The sequence below is a fragment of the Dryobates pubescens genome, chromosome 27, assembly GCF_014839835.1.
Source record: "Dryobates pubescens isolate bDryPub1 chromosome 27, bDryPub1.pri, whole genome shotgun sequence".
NCBI lineage: Eukaryota > Metazoa > Chordata > Aves > Piciformes > Picidae > Dryobates > Dryobates pubescens.
The window spans coordinates 7,032,156-7,049,140 of record NC_071638.1 but is presented as its reverse complement, the minus strand read 5'-3'; the positions used below and the strand labels follow the sequence as shown (position 1 = coordinate 7,049,140).

At 40.0% G+C, this 16,985-nt stretch overlaps 1 protein-coding gene across 2 annotated transcripts in view; it reads left to right on the top strand.

The window, feature by feature from the left end:
* Window positions 1–16,985, top strand: part of WASL (WASP like actin nucleation promoting factor) — a 54,134-nt gene that overhangs the window by 9,146 nt on the left and 28,003 nt on the right. For both annotated transcript variants that reach the window (XM_054173809.1, XM_009896155.2), the window contains exon 2: window positions 15,686–15,820. In XM_054173809.1, coding sequence (XP_054029784.1) covers window positions 15,686–15,820 — 135 coding nt within the window. The remainder of the gene's footprint in view (window positions 1–15,685; window positions 15,821–16,985) is intronic.

Below are 16,985 nucleotides of genomic sequence, written 5' to 3'. Positions count from 1 at the left end.
TTCAAAACCACAAAAGTGCTTGGTCCTGTCCTGCTTTGATTAAACTGTAAGTTATTTCCCGCTCCTCTAAGCATGTGACACTTCTTCCTGAGCACAGCCAAGATGTGGTCATTCTTTTTAAGTAGGCTTTTTTTTTCCTTTACCCCCCCTCAGTCAGCCAAAGCAAATAGAAGCATCACTTGGTTTCTGACACTGAACATACACAGAGGCAACCAAATAGGCTCCTCTCTGAAAAACTGCACTTGAATTTTGTGGTTAACTGAAAAAAGGAAGAAAACTATGAGCATCCTGTACCAGCATGTGCTCTGTGCAATACCACAGGCAAAAGCTTCCCCTTATGTTTGTGAAGAAGGAAGCAGTAGTTTCTAATAAATATAAGGCTGTTTTACTTTAATTGCCTTTGCCTTATAGTTAAGAGTATCTCAGGTATGGAATTCAAGTTATAATTGGGCACAAAATTATTAGCATTCATATTTTTAGTAGCCTGGCAATGAACAGTTTCAAAACATCATAAATTTGGGGCTTAATTTTATGCAATTTTATATCAGCTAATGGGTGTTTTCTTTAGCTATACAATAGGTCTTGTCATTTTGATCTTTCTTAAACAGTGTTGACCTCTTTTAGTGTTACACCACACTGTTAGCACTGTTCTCAATTCATGTAGCTGGAACCTTTTAAATTCTACATGGTTTTAAGGTCTTTGGAACAGAAAATGCTGGTTTCACTTCATCTCTAAGAACTCAATAGCAATTCAGCAAACCACCTATTAAAACCAAATATTTTAGTTTTGTCTTTGAGAGATTTGCCCATATAATATGCAGATGCCAACATTTAAATACTGGAGAGTCTGTTACTGAATCTGTATCTCTGCACAGAATGTGCCCATTCTTGCCTTAGTACTGAAGCCAGTAGAAGATGTGCCACAGCTGCATTACAGAGTTGTTTAATAGGATGCGTGGAGGTGGATTTAGTGCTAAATATTTCTCTAGATGTAGATCTTACTTCATTCCATGTCATGACTTTCACTTCTTCATTTTTATGTCCTTTAGGAAGTCTCTTAGTGCTTCAGTTGACACTATTCCTTAACAGTCTCATTGAACATATCTGGTCTTTGCTACCTGTAAACAACTAATACTGTCTGTTCATATGTCCTCTGTTCTTACTCTTTAGATGAAGGTTGCTTATTGAAGAAATGCTCCTACTGCAAGATTCACAGTGTGTAACCAAAGGGTTCATCCCTCATGCTGGCTGCACCTGTCTGGACCTTTCTGTCTCCAATAACCAGAACTGACAGACTCAAAATGTGAGACATATACCCAGGATACATTGAAGCTTCGTAGGAGAAAGATGCATCTTGTCTGTTCTCTCACCTCTGATCTGAGCCATCTGTCCTAGCATATTGATGCTAATAAACTTAAGTAGGGCAGTAGCATGAACTGATGCACTGTTCTGTGACTGTCCATGGTGTTTAATTTGTTGGCGTGCTTCCTGGCACAGTTTGGGTAATGCAGTTAGTACTTGCCCAAGTCAATGAATGTGGGTTTGGGAACAGAATGGTGTAAACATAGTTCTTAGGCAGTATGAGTAGGGCCATCCTTACCCAGTTTGCATTGTGCTGGGAGGAGGGGGAGTTTTGTGCAGATGTGCATTCTGCTGTACAAATAGCCATTGGATCCAGGTCCACTGCTCCTGGTCCTAGTTACTAATACTTGCACAACCAGTGAAAGCTACCAGGAGACAAAAGCAACACAGAAGTGCTGGGGATGGAGAGATGGAAGTGTTCTATTATTCTAGTCTTGTTGGTAGCACATACGTGACAATAAGGGTCAGTTCTGCTGCTGTTCTCATAACTGTTCTCTTTGACATCAAGCCAGAGTAAAATGTGGGTTTCCTGCCAGCAACGAAAGTCAGTCTTGTTCCTCTGCTCCTAGAAATTGCTTTTGGGAACCTGAGAAGATGCAGGTGACTAGTAGTTTCCAGTAGACAAAAGTGTGGCTGAGCATTTAACAGCCTACTGCAGTGGACAAATTACAAAGTGCATCTGATGAATTGTGAACACGAGCTCATAAGGTTTCTGATCCTCTTCTCTGATTTTTGAGGGGAAGAGAAGTGTATTTTGTGTTCTGGTAAGGAGACCTGGCAAACTTGTATCAATTCTTACACAGACTGTGTTACATACAGCAGGGATGACCTTTAAGAGCTGCTGCATTTCATAGTATCAGTCAGGGTTGGAAGGGACCACAAGGATCATCTAGTTCTAACCCCCCTGCCATGGGCAGGGACACCCCACACTAGATCAGGCAGGCCCAGAGCCTCATCCAGCCTGGTCTTAAACACCTCCAGGGAAGGTGCCCCAACCACCTCCCTGGATAACCCATTCCAGGGCTTCACCACTCTCATGGTGAAGAACTTCCTCCTCACCTCCAGCCTGAATTTCCCCACCTCCAGCTTTATTCCATTCCCCCTATACTTACTATACTTCTTGATTACAGAGCACTAGTCTACCAAGAAAATTAATTCCTGTCTAGAGGTTTTTTTTTCCAGACAAATAGTTTGTAAGTAAGTTAAGAAAAGTTCTGAGCCTCTTCAGAGACTTCAGGGATGTGCCAAGTTCTCTTGAAATTGTAGGTCGCACCCTCATGATCATTTCTTCATACAAGAAATGGGGTATGTCTTCCAGTTTTTGGAAGACTCAGATAAAGATTCTTGAGTAGGGTGCTATTTTTCTTAAACTCTGTCTTAATTTTTTTTTTTTCTCTATACCCCTGGGACTGATACTATCTTTAATATACTCAATATCAAGAGCTTTCTGGCTTTATGCTAACACATTGAGGCTGTACAGATGCTCAGAGTAATTGCTGTTCTCAAAGGACAGGAATATCTGTAGAAAAACTTGAAACCCTAGAAACTTGATTTCTGCTTTGACAATGAGTACCTCCTTTGAGTTGTTTGGGTTCAGGTTGCATCAGGGCCATTAGGAAGGGATGTCTCATTTCCAGAGGTGTTACACATCTGAAGAAACCTAATCAGTATGTCACTGATAACCCTTTTTTTCTTGTTTTATGGTTGCAACTAGTGTGAAAGAACATTTTTTATTCTGTTAGTGTGGTGTGACAATAGAACTGCTGCCTGTCTACTATCATAAAAGCACTGTAACCTATCATCATGGAAGTGGAGGTATTCAGGAGTGACAAATGCTTGGTGTGACAGTAAGGTTCTTCCCAGTTCTCCCAATCAGCAAGAAACAGTGACATTGGTCATGCTGGCTTTATTCTCAGCTCCAGAACAGACTCAAGAGACTTGTAGAAAAGTAGTTCAGAAACTGAAGCATGTAATGCTTCAAATATGATGCTTGACTGGAGTCATGATACTGACTGATTGAATTGCCAGTGCAATACAGATTTATTGTTTTCAGTATTTTTTCCCCACTGGAATCAAGAGTAAAGATATCTTAAGATCTTTTATGAAGAAGTTACTGCAGGGCAGGCAAACTCATGATCAGTAACCTTCTGGCACATAATGGAGGTAGGAAGAATTTTGGCTTCAGGGAAAGATCTTTTCTGTTCATGAGCCCTCTGTGCATTTATTTTTGGGCAGTGGGTAGTAAGTTTGCAAAAGGAGATTAACTTTGTTGTTAATATCTTGAGTTTTCAAAGTTGTTCTTCATCTGAACTTCTTTTGGAAATCCTAGCTAGGCAGAAATTAATTGTATATTTTTTTTTCACCATCAAAATTGGGTGTTGCAAACTCCTCAATACCTTTCCTTATTATTTTTTTCCCATCAACAAACTACATTCAGCTATTACCTATTCCTTTAGGTAATCCAAGGGGAGAATATACCAGAAACACAAATTGTACAGGAGAACTTCTCTTGTGTAATAGAAATTGAGATTGGTAATACCTGGCCTGAGTATTTAAACACATATCTTGAGTTTCAGAGCCCAGGCTACAGAATATTGTTGAGGGAAAGCTCTTAATGCAGTTCTTAGGAGGCATAAGTAGTAATACCAAAAATTAAAGTATTAGTAGCTTTTCTCATTATGTAGCTTTAATTCTTCATAAAAGAACCTGGATGCATAGTGTGATGGTCACCCTTTCTGAAGACCTGTGTTATAACTAGTACAGAGTGCCTAGTTTTCAAACCTTGTCAGGTGTTTATCTAGTTCCTCTGGGGTAGACTTTCAATATTTTTATGGTGTGTCATTTCATAATGTCTATCCTTATGTACTAAGACTTCAGGGTATTTTGTTGCTCAGGGGTCAGGGATACTGTGGAAGAGACCACTGAGAAATGCCAGGTAGGTGGGAAATTACTTCTGTTTCATAAAAATAATTTTCCTTTTATCATTGAGTCATGTGCCTTGGGCGGCTTATTTCTCCATCTTAAGAATCAAGTGCCAAATGTACTGTGTGAAAAGTAAGTGTGATAATGACTTACAAAGGCTTAGTAAGTTTGTTACAAAGAATTTACAGATGTGGATTGTCTAAAATGGAAATAGGTGACACCTTAAGCCTGAGATTTACACAGAATTGTCCATATAATAATGCCATTCACTGCTTTCAAACTGCTAGAGCTTGTTTACACATGAGTGAATTTAAGTGGCTTTTGGCCTCTGCAGTGCATTGTTAAGTGACACTTTGGACCTGCAAAGGAGGAGTCCATACAGGCAGTGACAATTGTAACATCTGTAATAAATGTCACTTTATTCATAAGGCATCCCTCATGGTAAGATAATTTCCATATGTAAAACAGGCCACAGTGACCAGGCTATGAGGTATGAATTAGTGTTCATCCATTGGGAACAAAGTCTAATACTCTGCTGTTAGCAGAGAAGATAATGTAGATATACCCCGCACGTACCTCCGCCCTAAAAGTCTGTATTTCTATCTGTGGCAGCAAAATGGGTTTGGTTGGGTTTTTTCCCCCCCTTTTGTTAGTTCTCAAGGCAACTTACAGAGGTTGTATCTCCATATTACATATGAGGAAATGAAGGCACAAGGGAGAAATAAATGCAGCATGCTGTTCCCAGAACTACATGTAAAATAACAGTCTCCCAGACATTCAGCTGATGCTTTCACCAACTCTGCTACTCCAAAAGAGCTTTGAGCATTGCTTCCCTGGAATGACCTTTGAATATGGCCAGGCATCTTATAATGACTATGCCTATTTTTTTGTGTGTGTGTCATATATGAGCTTTTTAAGACTTAAAACCAGCAGTAACTTCATTTGTAGCAGACTCAGTTGTTGGTATTAAAAAAAGAAAAACTTGTACGTATGCTTAGAGTTTCCTTATAGCTGACTTAAATTATCAGAGCTGTTGTGTTCAAACATGGACTGATGGAGAAGGAATTGAAATATGTTGAGTTGTGGCACAGTGAAAGTGTTGGGGGGGTTGCATTTCTAAGTACCTTTATGTAAGCAGATTGAGTCTGCTTTACAGAACAAACCACAAGTTGTGTACATGATTGTGAGAGCGGTTGCTGGCTATTACTCAAAGAGGTTTTACTTCTAATAGCCTTTTCTCAAGTTTGTTAATATATTGAAGGGGGTTCTTTGTTATATGTTGGCATGTAGTTAATGTTTTCTTATGAAAAGGCCTTGAGCACAAGCCCTGTGAGGAGAGGCTGAAGGAGCTGGGGTGGTTTAGCCTGGACAAGAGGAGGCTCAGGGGAGACCTCCTTGCTCTCTACAACTACCTGAAGGGTGGTTGTAGCCAGGAAGGGGTTGGTCTCTTCTCCCAGGTAACCAGCACCAGAACAAGAGGACACAGTCTGAAGCTGCACTAGGGGAAGTTTAGGCTGGAGGTGAGGAGAAGGTTCTTCCCAGAGTTGTTAGCCATTGGAATGGGCTACCCAGGGAAGTGGTGGAGTCACCATCCCTGGAGGTGTTCAAGAGGGGATTGGACATGGCACTTGGTGCCATGGTCTAGTCATGAGGTCCTGGGTGATAGGTTGGACTTGATGATCTTTGAAGTCTCTTCCAACCTTGGTAATACTGTGATGCTGTGACAATTTAAGCTGTTTTATCTCAGTGTTCTGTAAATACCTGAAGTTAGAATCTCTTACTCTGGCCTCAAGCTTATAAATAATAAGAAAAAATTACTTAAACTTTACCTTTGCAAAGTAAATATTTGGTCTTTGTTTTAATTTTTAAAAAATCTGGACCTGACAGAGCAGCAGTAGATATTACATGGCATTTTCAGGAGTTCATTAGTGTTCCAGAGCTGGGATAATTCCAGAATTCCTAAGGCTTATGCTGCACATTACTTTTTTTGCTCAATTTGACTGTTGTTATGAATATTTTCACTTGTGAACACGATGATACAAGTACCATTAAGTGACTCTATAAAGAGATAGTGTGGGGCTAACTCTTAACCAAACCAAAAAAAAGCCTCCAGAAAAACAAAAAAGTCACCAACACATCCAATCCATTTTGGGTTTTATGGATGATAAGGGTCTGAATTCTAATGTTTCTCTGAAAGCATTCCTCATGTGTTTGAAGCGAGTGTGAGGCTACTTACAAGAACCTGCATTAAATACGAAACTAGTATGTACCATCTGGAAAAATCTTACTGCAGAGAAAGTGAAATGGTTGGTGAAGGCCAAACATAACAGGACCTTAGTGCACAAAGGCAATGAGTTGCTGGTAGAAGAGAAGAGAATGACGAGTCAAAGGAGCTGGTTTCCCATGTAGCTGAACAGACCATACAACAGAAAATGATTTGAGCTGCAGTTTTATCCTATGAGTTGCATGAAACGTGATTCTTGCCCTGAATCTGTATGGCTTGAAACACCATAAAACATAGCTTGAGAACCAGTTAATCTATGTGTCTGTACTGTGCTGTATCTGTGTAAGGATCAGTCTAGTCTTGGGAGTATTGATTAATTTTAAACAGCTTAAAATCAAAAGGTAGTCATTAATATTTCATCTAAAAATTCCATGAAAAGGAACAGTCTTGCATGCCTTGGTCCCGAGTGTATTGGGAGGCTGAGGGTGGGAGTAGAACTGCAAGACAAAAATGTCTTTTTTTCTGTAGTGAGAATTCTTGCTCCATGGCAGTAAAACAGTGACAAGTTTGTGGCTGGCGCCTGTGTGCAGCACACTTTCTACATTTCTAAAAGTAACTAAATGTGTAACTTGAACAGTGCAACACAAATAATTGTGTGTTGTCATGTTCTGTCTAGCTAAGATTTCAGCAGTGTCAAGCACAGCAACACAGCTGAATAAGCTACAAATGATGCTGTGCAGGTAAACAGGAAGTGACATAATTCAGCTTGCTCATCAATGAAATCCCAGGTTGTGTATGTCATCTGGTAAATGATCTGCTAAGATGAGATAGGTTGGAATATTGCAATCTGGAACGTGCTTGTGGTTATGGTTATGTCATATCCTTGGAAGACCAAAGTCTTGCATGTGGTGTTTGAAATGAGGGTGTAGGATTAAAAAATGTCTTTTATTCTGTGTTTGAAAAAGAACTTCTCTTTTATTAATCATGTGCTGTTTGATTTGGTTTGCATGCTATGCTTGTTTGCCCACATCTTAATTCTTGGTCTTCTGTGATGCACCATTGAGCAACAAGTGTTTGAAAAAGGAGTTGGCTAGCTCTAGTTTAGATTTGATCAACATCAGTCTCTTGTTTAATCCCTTCTTTGCTGTAGCATCACTTAGTGATTGTTGGTACCTTCTTCACATCAGGCAAGCATCTTGAGTGAGGATATTGCAGCTAAACATGTGTGATAAGAACAAGGCAGTGATATCTGTTCTTGGCTACAACATTTTTTTTCCCCCAGTTAGATTTGATCTCTTGATTACTTACATGTTTTGGGCAATTTGTTGTGTGGAACTGTCTTTTGACTTACAAGATCCTCATGATTCAGAAATTACAGGAAATACTCAGAATGTTTTGGGGGTTTTTTTACTACTGCAGAAAAACTTCCTTTTTACCTTCTCCCTTCAAATAAGAGGGAAGCATCTCTTACATTGTGGTTATATTTTTAACATAGCATAACATTATGTATAGATGGAAAAAAAACATTAATTTCATAGCATCTATAGATACTGCATTTTTAAATCAGTGTTAGATCATGGGAAATTAAGAAAAGTAAGCTTTATGCTTAAAATTTAGTGTTGATGGTTGTTATAGCAAATAATTTCACTGGCAACAGAACTGGTGAGGCCTCAGTCTTCAGTTGAGGAATAGAATAGAATAGACCAGACCAGGTTGGAAGAGACCTTCAAGATCATCGCATCCAACCCACCTAAACAACTAAACCATGGCACCAAGCACCCCATCAAGTTTCCTCCTGAACACCTCCAATGATGGGGACTCCACCACCTCCCCAGGCAGCCCATTCCAATGGGCAATCACTCTCTCTGTATAGAACTTCTTCCTAACCTCCAGCCTAAACCTCCCCTGTTGCAGCTTGAGACTGTGTCCTCTTGTTCTGGTACTGGTTGCCTGGGAGAAGAGACCAAGATCTCCCTGTCTGCAACCTCCCTTCAGGTAGTTGTAGAGAACAATAAGGTCACCCCTGAGTCTCCTCCTCTCCAGGCTAAGCAACCCCAGCTCCCTCAGTCTCTCCTCATAGGGCTTGTGTTCTAAACCCCTCACCAACTTTGTTGCCCTTCTCTGGACTCGTTCCAGCAAGTCAACATCCTTCCTAAACTGAGGGGCCCAGAACTGGACACAGGACTCAAGGTGCGGCCTAACCAGTGCAGCATACAGGGGCACAATGACCTCCCTGCTCCTGCTGGCCACACTGTTCCTGATGCAGGCCAGGATGCCATTGGTCCTCTTGGCTGCCTGAGCACACTGCAGGCTCATGTTCAGCCTACCATCGACCAGTACCCCCAGGTCCCTCTCTACCTGGCTGCTATCCAGCCACTCTGACCCCAGCCTGTAGCACTGCATGGGGCTCCTGTGGCCAATATGCAGAACCCAGCACTTGGATGTGTTCAATCTCATGCCATAATTTTTCAATTTGCACTGAGTAAAGCTTTTCTCGTGTGATCAGGTATTTACAAAAGGCTCTCCTTATGTCAGTTCTGTCAGATAATGTGGAATCTTGCTTTAGTTCTCCTGTCTGTGGAGCAATCAGTCTGTCTTCTTAAAATAATGCCTTGTAAATGGCATTAAAATGTGAAGATTGTTTCCAGCTGCTTAACTTGTTGAACTCTGCCAGCAAACTTCTGAAGTTTAAAATCCTGTCTGTAGTATCCAAAGATAGCTTTTTTTGCAACACACAATTGTCTTTGGAGATGAAATTACTAATCATTTGTTAAATACACCTTTAACAGCTGCAACAGCTTTAAAAATTGAAGTTACCACAATTTACCAAAGTGGCAAATGAATAAGTATCCAAATCCCCAGTGGGTGAACAGTGTCACGTGCCAGATTCATTTGTGGAGGTTCTGGAGGCAGTCTGCTACAAGGACAGGAATCATAAACCACTTTGAGAGTTGCAAAATCTAATTTACTAAAATCTATTTTATTTTTTGTCAAAATATTATGGATTATTTAAAGTATTTTCACCTGCAGAAAGTGTCCTGTACTACCCAGACAGTAGAATGGAATAAACCAGGTTAGAAGAGACCTTCGAGATCATGGCATCCAACCTATCATCCAACACCACCTAATCAACTAAACCATGGCACCGAGCACCCCATCAAGTCTCCTTCTAAACACCTGCAATGATGGCAACACCACCACCTCCCAGGGCAGCCCATTCCAATGGGCAGTCACTCTCTCTATGAAGAATTTCTTCCTAAAAGTGTCATCACACAATTTGTGTTTTTATTATTTGGGGTTTGGGTTTTTTTGTTGTTGTTTGCTTGAGTTTTTTTTTTAGGTTGGTCTTTGTTTGTTTGCTTTGTTGTGGTTTGTTTGTTTTTTTCTTTTTACAAGATACAGTACCCATAAATAGCCTCATCTACTATTTAAGGGAAAAAGGCTCAAAAGACAGCCACATGCATCTGTTGTGCTTTTTCTGTTGTCTGGAGCCATTGGCCCTGTGGCCTTTCAGATGAAGGTGCAAAAGCAGTCTGCGTTTAGCGTAACTAGTCTTTTCTCTCCTTGTGCTGGTTTTTCCTATCTCCATCCCTTCCTGTCTAAAACTACAAAAGTAATTACAAGTTGAAACTTGTGAATATTTCTTGAGGCCGTTAAAATTTGATGAAAGTTAGAGTAAAAGAGAATAGAATAGACCAGGTTGGAAGAGACCTTCAAGATCATCGCGTCCAACCTATCAACCAGTCCAACCCACCTAATCAACTAAACCATGGCACCAAGCACCCCATCAAAGTGTTGATGTGTGTCCACATTCCTTGCTGTTATGCCTGAATTGCACCAAAGCCATCATACTAGATGCCCATGTTTAAGAGGTTTAGATTACCTACTATCCACACCTAATAAATATTGTAGGATTCTACATCTACCTAAATTCAGCGTTTCTAAGTTTCTGTGAAAGTGCTGGGAAATATTTTCTGTCTGTTCTAGCAAATGCCTCTGCTGCTTGTAACTTGGGAATTGGTAGGGAAGCATACTTACATGTTGTTTATATAGCCTAATTAGTTAGGGATCATCTGAGTAGTAGCAGGCTTATTCAGTTCATTTGTTGGAGGAGATTGCAATGCATGCCTTCTGTAGGACGGCATGGTGGGGAGAACATTCACCCTGGAAGTGGGTTATCAGCCTTTCCTAGCAGGAAGAGAACACAATGTTCCCACTGGCAGGAGATATCTTCAATGCCAAGAAAATAGCTACATTTTCTCTTGAAACAGGACCACTCTGCAGAAGGGAAAAGAAACTGCCAGAAAGAATGAGCAGAGCTTGCTCGTGTGGGGCCACTGAGGGCCTTCCCTTGAGAAGGGGAGGAGGTTCTAGTGCCTGGTCCCTCTGGCAGGTTTGATGTTTCTGCATAAAGAGTGATGAGCTAAAATGTGTAGCTGTGATGAATATTTTTGGAAGCTCTGTATATTTATGACAGTAAAGATAACTGTAGAACAACAGGAGGGTATTATCAGTAAATCCAATTTTGTTTGCTTTGAATAACGTGAATTTATTGAAGTGTCAAGCTGTTGCTTAAACATAAACATCTCTTTTTTTTCCCCCAGATAAACTAAGATTTCAAGCAGTATCTCTGCTTGATTGGTCAGTGCTACCTTTTGTTCTTTGTTTGGTTTGGGGTTTTTTTTGCTTGATCTGGTTTTGTACAGAATACTTATTATGTAGTGAAACACTGCAAGTGTAGTCATACACTGAGTATTGCCTAAAGGCCTAATTTTCTATGGATTCATCTGGATTTCTTACAGAGTTAGCTACCCTGCATTCTACTTCTACTCCATGTCTTTCTACTATATTCATATTAATGAGTTTCTGTATCTTCTATGACTCAGATACTGCTAGGCTGTTGGAGATTGCTTTGGTATGGAAGCTTCCTGTCCTTGTGGTCAAGACTGGATTTACACCTTAGTAAGCCTTTTGCACAGTGAAGTGGTTCTTGATGTTATCATGTCTCACTTCCTGAACCCTGCTGCCTGAGGAAGACTTTATTACTTACCACTGTTTTAATATCAATGAATAACAGCTGCCCTTTATTCTTGAACAGTCACCCCAGAAGCAAACTGCAAGCTGTCTTTCTGGTCTTGTATTAAAGAAGAAATGAGTGAGTTGGGAGCACCCAGCATCAGCTGGTCAGGCTTCATCACATGTTAACATAGCTATAATAAGGATTTCTACCATAGCAGGTCTTTAAAAATGCCTGACACAAGTACTAGTTGCAGTATTGATCAAGACAGCTTTTCTAGTTACCTTCTTTAAGGATAGGATAATGGAAATACTGATTTCTGTTACTGCAGGGTTTGGATTGCACACAGCTGTTCACCACAGCAAATTTTCAAGTAGCTGACTGGGTTTGCTATGACTTTCAGGCCAGGAGTCTTCAGATTGACTTTGGGATGAAGCTACAGGTATTGTATCAGCTTAGGGTTTATTTTTCAAGCGGTTACTCTGCTTGGAAACAACTGCTCCTGGTAGTTTTACAGTACAGGGCAAGTTTTTCCAGTTTTAAGACACTTCACAGGGGCTGAAAAGGATAACTAAGAAAAGCAAGCCTCTCATAAGAGATTAAATTCCATACCTATGCAGGATTCTGCAATTTTGAGGGGAGACTGTGACTCTTAAAAGTTGGTAGGTGTTTTCATGAGCCTTCTGTTGATACTATGTATGTATCCTGTAGTATATCCGTGGTCCAGACCAGTTCTGTCAGTAAGGCAGTCAGCATACAGCTAACAACACCAAACTTACTGCTTCATGGCTCATTGGTTCGAGGGCTGTGACAAGTCCCTGGAATCAATGGCATGTCCTCCATCCAGAGGCTGACTGGAAAAAGCAAAGGGAACCAACCTGAAGGGGGTTGATTTTCATCTCCATGGCCCATTAGTTTTTGGTAGGCTACCTTGTTTCTTTCCCATGCATCTTTTCCAGATATATGAAATGGACAGGGTCTTTGCCAAAACTGTTAAAGCACAGCAGTAGTGCCAGCTTCAAAGTCTTCTTCCTGAGGGTTCATTAATAACTAAGTATTAAATTACAAATCAATTTAATATGCCTCGTGGGGGGGGGGGGGGAAGGGGAAGAAAATGCACTTGTTAGCTTATTTAATGGGAGTCCTGTTTAATTTGGTCTAAAATTGATTACCTGGTTTTGGCACCTGTCTTGCAGCAACTAAATAGCATAAAGCATAGCACCGCTCCTCTGCATGATGAAAATGGACAGTGGCTAAAGTAAAAGGAGATGGATTTTATTGTCCTCCCCACAAAAGTACCCCTCTTATTTTTTCATGTATTGTCCTTTTAATTAAAAAAAAAAAAGGTGGGATTTGTAATTATGTTCTAACATGTAAAAGCCTTATTACACTCTGTAAACACTACTATTTGCATAATGCTAATGCACATGTTCAAATGCAATTGGACTTTAAGCTTGAGAGGCCTCCAAACAACACATACTTCAGATGTTGTTCTCTAACTTGCAAACTAAGCTCTACTTGTAGGGTATCCAAGCTGTGATTATGCAGAATGAGGACACACTCTCTTTATGCAGTATCTTTCTTCTGTCTGCTCTTAGGGTAGGTGCTGGTTCAAGGTTTTTTGTGCAATCATCAAGTTACAACAGTGAGTGGTTTACCCAGGTAATCCAGTTGGTGCTTTTACTGCTAAATACAACAGGGAGTCCTTTCTTGACTCAGACTGCCTTCTGTGTCTTGAATTTAACTTGGGTAATTCTTGCCAAGATCACCCATTTCTGCTGCATAGGCCTGTTGAGGAGAGTTTAGTGAAGCTGAACTTGTTTTGGAGGGTTGTGAAGGCTTCTTGCATGAGCAGTGGGATAGTTGCTGTGGTTGAATTTGATACTTACATTACAACTGTAGAATGGGTCACCTGTGCTTCTTTTGAAGTTGTCTTGTGTTATCAACAAGATGATAGTTGAGAAATGAGAGGAAATGCTGTTAGAAGAAGTTTTGAACAAAATCTGGCCAGTTGTGCTCAAAAGTCTTTACCTGTTGCAACATACGGGGAGAAATGACTTGTCTTAAATCTGCAACTTGACATCATCTAATTGTTTTCTTGTGGTAGTATGGCTAATTCAGGTGTCCTCTTTTGCTTGTTTAACAAGTCCAGTTATGATTAAATTATTCATACTGTTCTAGTTTATGTAGAGAGAAGTTTTACTCTACATTTAGTTGTAGAGCATTTGAGGAGACAACTGCAAAACTTTCTTTTCATCAGCTGGTCATGCTTTAGCCTTTTCTTTAGGTTACCAGAAAGATTTATAGTGAGTCTAGCAGCTTCTGAAGAGAGGATTGCAAAAAGGAACAGAATTATGTCTCGAAATGTTGTGAAAGTTACATCACAGTTCTTGGGCAAAAGTTATGAAGCCTCCCCAAGGAGTGTCTGTCAGTCTGGCTATGATACTTCTACTCTTTCAACAACACTGAAAGTTTTTTTTTATATATATATATATTTTAAAATCCCATGAAATCTAGGTTCTTTGGGCTATTTTAAACTAGGTTGAAAAGCATGATATGACTGCTACTGGAACTTAGTAGATTATCTCACAATGCAAAAGATGTGCCTGCATGCTAGATGTCAACTGTTTAAGCCAGTAAGCCAGTACTGATGAAGGGAAAATATTGCTTGTAGAGCAGGTGAGGAAAACCTAATAGGGAGCCTATTACTCAACCTAGACATGACCCCTCCAGAAGGGTCTTGTAACTATAACAGATCTATGGAAACATCTGCTTCATGTTCCATAGCGAAAAAGGAAATGAAACTCTTTGACTTAGCACAGAAAGAAATGGAGAACAAAGCAGAAAACAGTATTATACTAACCTTATACTACAATTGAGTTCATGCAGCATGTCTCATCCCCAATCAAAGAATGATGTAACAGGGCTAGGTAAGATCCACATGAGAGTGACAAGGCTAATTAACGTTCAGAATGATTTAATTTTTTTTTCTTGGTACAATAATTACTTAAAACCAATATCTCTTCCTAAACAGTAGAGAACTTAAAGGGCAAAGTGTGACAGCTATTTAAAAACGTGTGTGCAGCATGGAGAGGCAGCTATAAAACCACTAAGCCTATCTTCCAGTGTAAGAACAAGGAGGGACAGTCAGCTGGAACTAGCAGATGGCTAACTTTTAGATTGAAGTAGCTAACTGTTCCCACAGTGCTTAAGTGAAATGTGAAACGCAAGCCTGGTTGGTGTTCTGATGCCTGGAAGCTCACATGGATCTGAAGAGGAATAACATGAATTCACAAAGGAAGAATCCAACACGTGCTGTAAAATACATACGCTGGTTCACGCCGTCCTTAAACTCCAGCCTGCCAGTTTCTGAGGATGTACTCCCATAGTGTAATGATGTGCTCTTGGATTCTTACCTAGGTTTCTGATGCTGTTGGAGAGTAGATCCTGGGCTGCCTGGCCTCTGGTCTTATCCTATTACAGCGTCTTTAAGCTTTATTTCCCTGTGATGCCTCAAAGGTTCCAGTATTCATTCCCTCATTGGACTGTTAAGATAGGACATACATGTCTCAGTTCGAAAACAGGATGATTTCAAGTAGCCAGCTGTGAGTGAGCCTAGCTCATGTGAATTCTCAAACCATGGCCAAGCATTTTAGGAGTTTGCTAGTTGGCATAGGCTAAAATCGTGCCAGAGACTATTGGAACAATTAAGCAATGTAGACAGTTGTGTTCCAATGCATGGGGACATTTCCAGGCACTGTGTAATTTGCAGTTCTAGCCTCAGTATTGCATTTTTATCCGGTTTGAAGTATTCAACAGAAATTTAGTTACACAATGGGGCTTCTCCATGTGACTACTGTAGTTACTGGTCCTCCTCTTAGAAAGCCTCTTTGCTGATTTTCATGAATAAGAAAAGCAAAGTTCAGTCAGGTTCTTAAGCTGTCTGAAGATTGTATAGAAGTGCAAATCTGAAGCGTAGGAGTGATTTGGGGTCATTCGAACTTCACCCTGTTATCAGTCAAGTTGATAAATGAGAAATCATCGAAATTGCTTCCTAAAACAAGGGACAAAATCAAGAGAGGCTTTGATTTTAAAAAAACAAGATGTGGAATTAGTAATTTTTAACTGAGAAGTAATGGCTGCCTTTTCTTGTTTTTCAGACGATGTCTTCGGCAGTTGTTCAGATATATGCAGCAGATCGCAACGCCATGTGGTCAAAGAAATGCTGTGGTGTAGCTTGCCTTGTAAAGGACAATCCACAGAGGTCATATTTTATCAGAATATTTGATATTAAGGTAAGCATCATTTTATTTTTACCTTTTTTTTCAGACTCTTCAAGCTTGGTTGTATTCATTCTCCACTTTGTATTGAATGAGTGTAGAATGTCTTAGCTACAAACTCACAGAAGTTTTCAGGTAAACAGTTACGCTTCAAGTGGTGCAGTTAGAGTGCTTATTGATGGCAAGTGCAGCTTTCTAAGATACTGTAAATTATTTCATAGATGTCAGTTTATGTGAATGAAATAAATACCAGGTACAATTTTATTACAGATTACAGAGCTGTCCTCTACAGGTCTGATCAGTCAAGATAGTAAGAATTAGTATTGTGTCACTGGTGTGGATAGCTGTCAACATTCTTGTGGGTGTTCCTACTAAAAAAGTAAATGCTGTCTTCTGTGGGGGTGGAAACAATCTTTTTGGTTGGTGTGTTGGTGCATTTGAAAACTGCAGGACAAATAACTTCATTGGGCATTTTTCCTCCGCAATCCGCACATACATACCGAAGATATTTGTCCTATTACAACATTTCACTTAAGACAGTGGGAGCTAAGAGATAAGGTGTGTAAGATGTGTTTTCATAACAAAAAGGATGCTGTGACTGAGACTTTGGAAAGCTTCCCATTACCTCTAAAGCCAGGAGCCACCTGTTTTCTGTCAGCGTTCAGCGCTTGAAGTCTCTCAGATTTGTTCAGGATTGCTAATTGGTGCTTGTGATTTGACTTTGTGATTTGGTCACTTGACTACTAGACTTAATGAGAAACCAGTTCCTGAGGTGCTGAACTGTAATGCCATTTAAATGTATAAAACATCTGAAAAGTATGAGATTTTTGTTTCCTTTACCTGTTTTCAAATCAAGCATGAGGTAATTACTTGAAGTCTCCTTTATTGCTTTTATCACTGTATTCCTATCACTCGTCACTGTTACTGCCCCAGGTATCACTATGGAGGGACTGTAGAACTTGAAAGATGTTTTGAAAATTGTGAACAGAACACAGTGACCTGATGGAATAGTCTTCCACAGCTCTTCTACAAATTCCAGCCTATTTGGATTTTGATTGAGTCATTTGTTGGGTTAATAGCAAGGTAGATGCTTAGCACCATGCAGCTTCCAACTCTTAAGAGATTCTATTGTCAAATAAATTAAACTCTGCAATTAGTCTGTTTTTCAAAATCTTCTTTT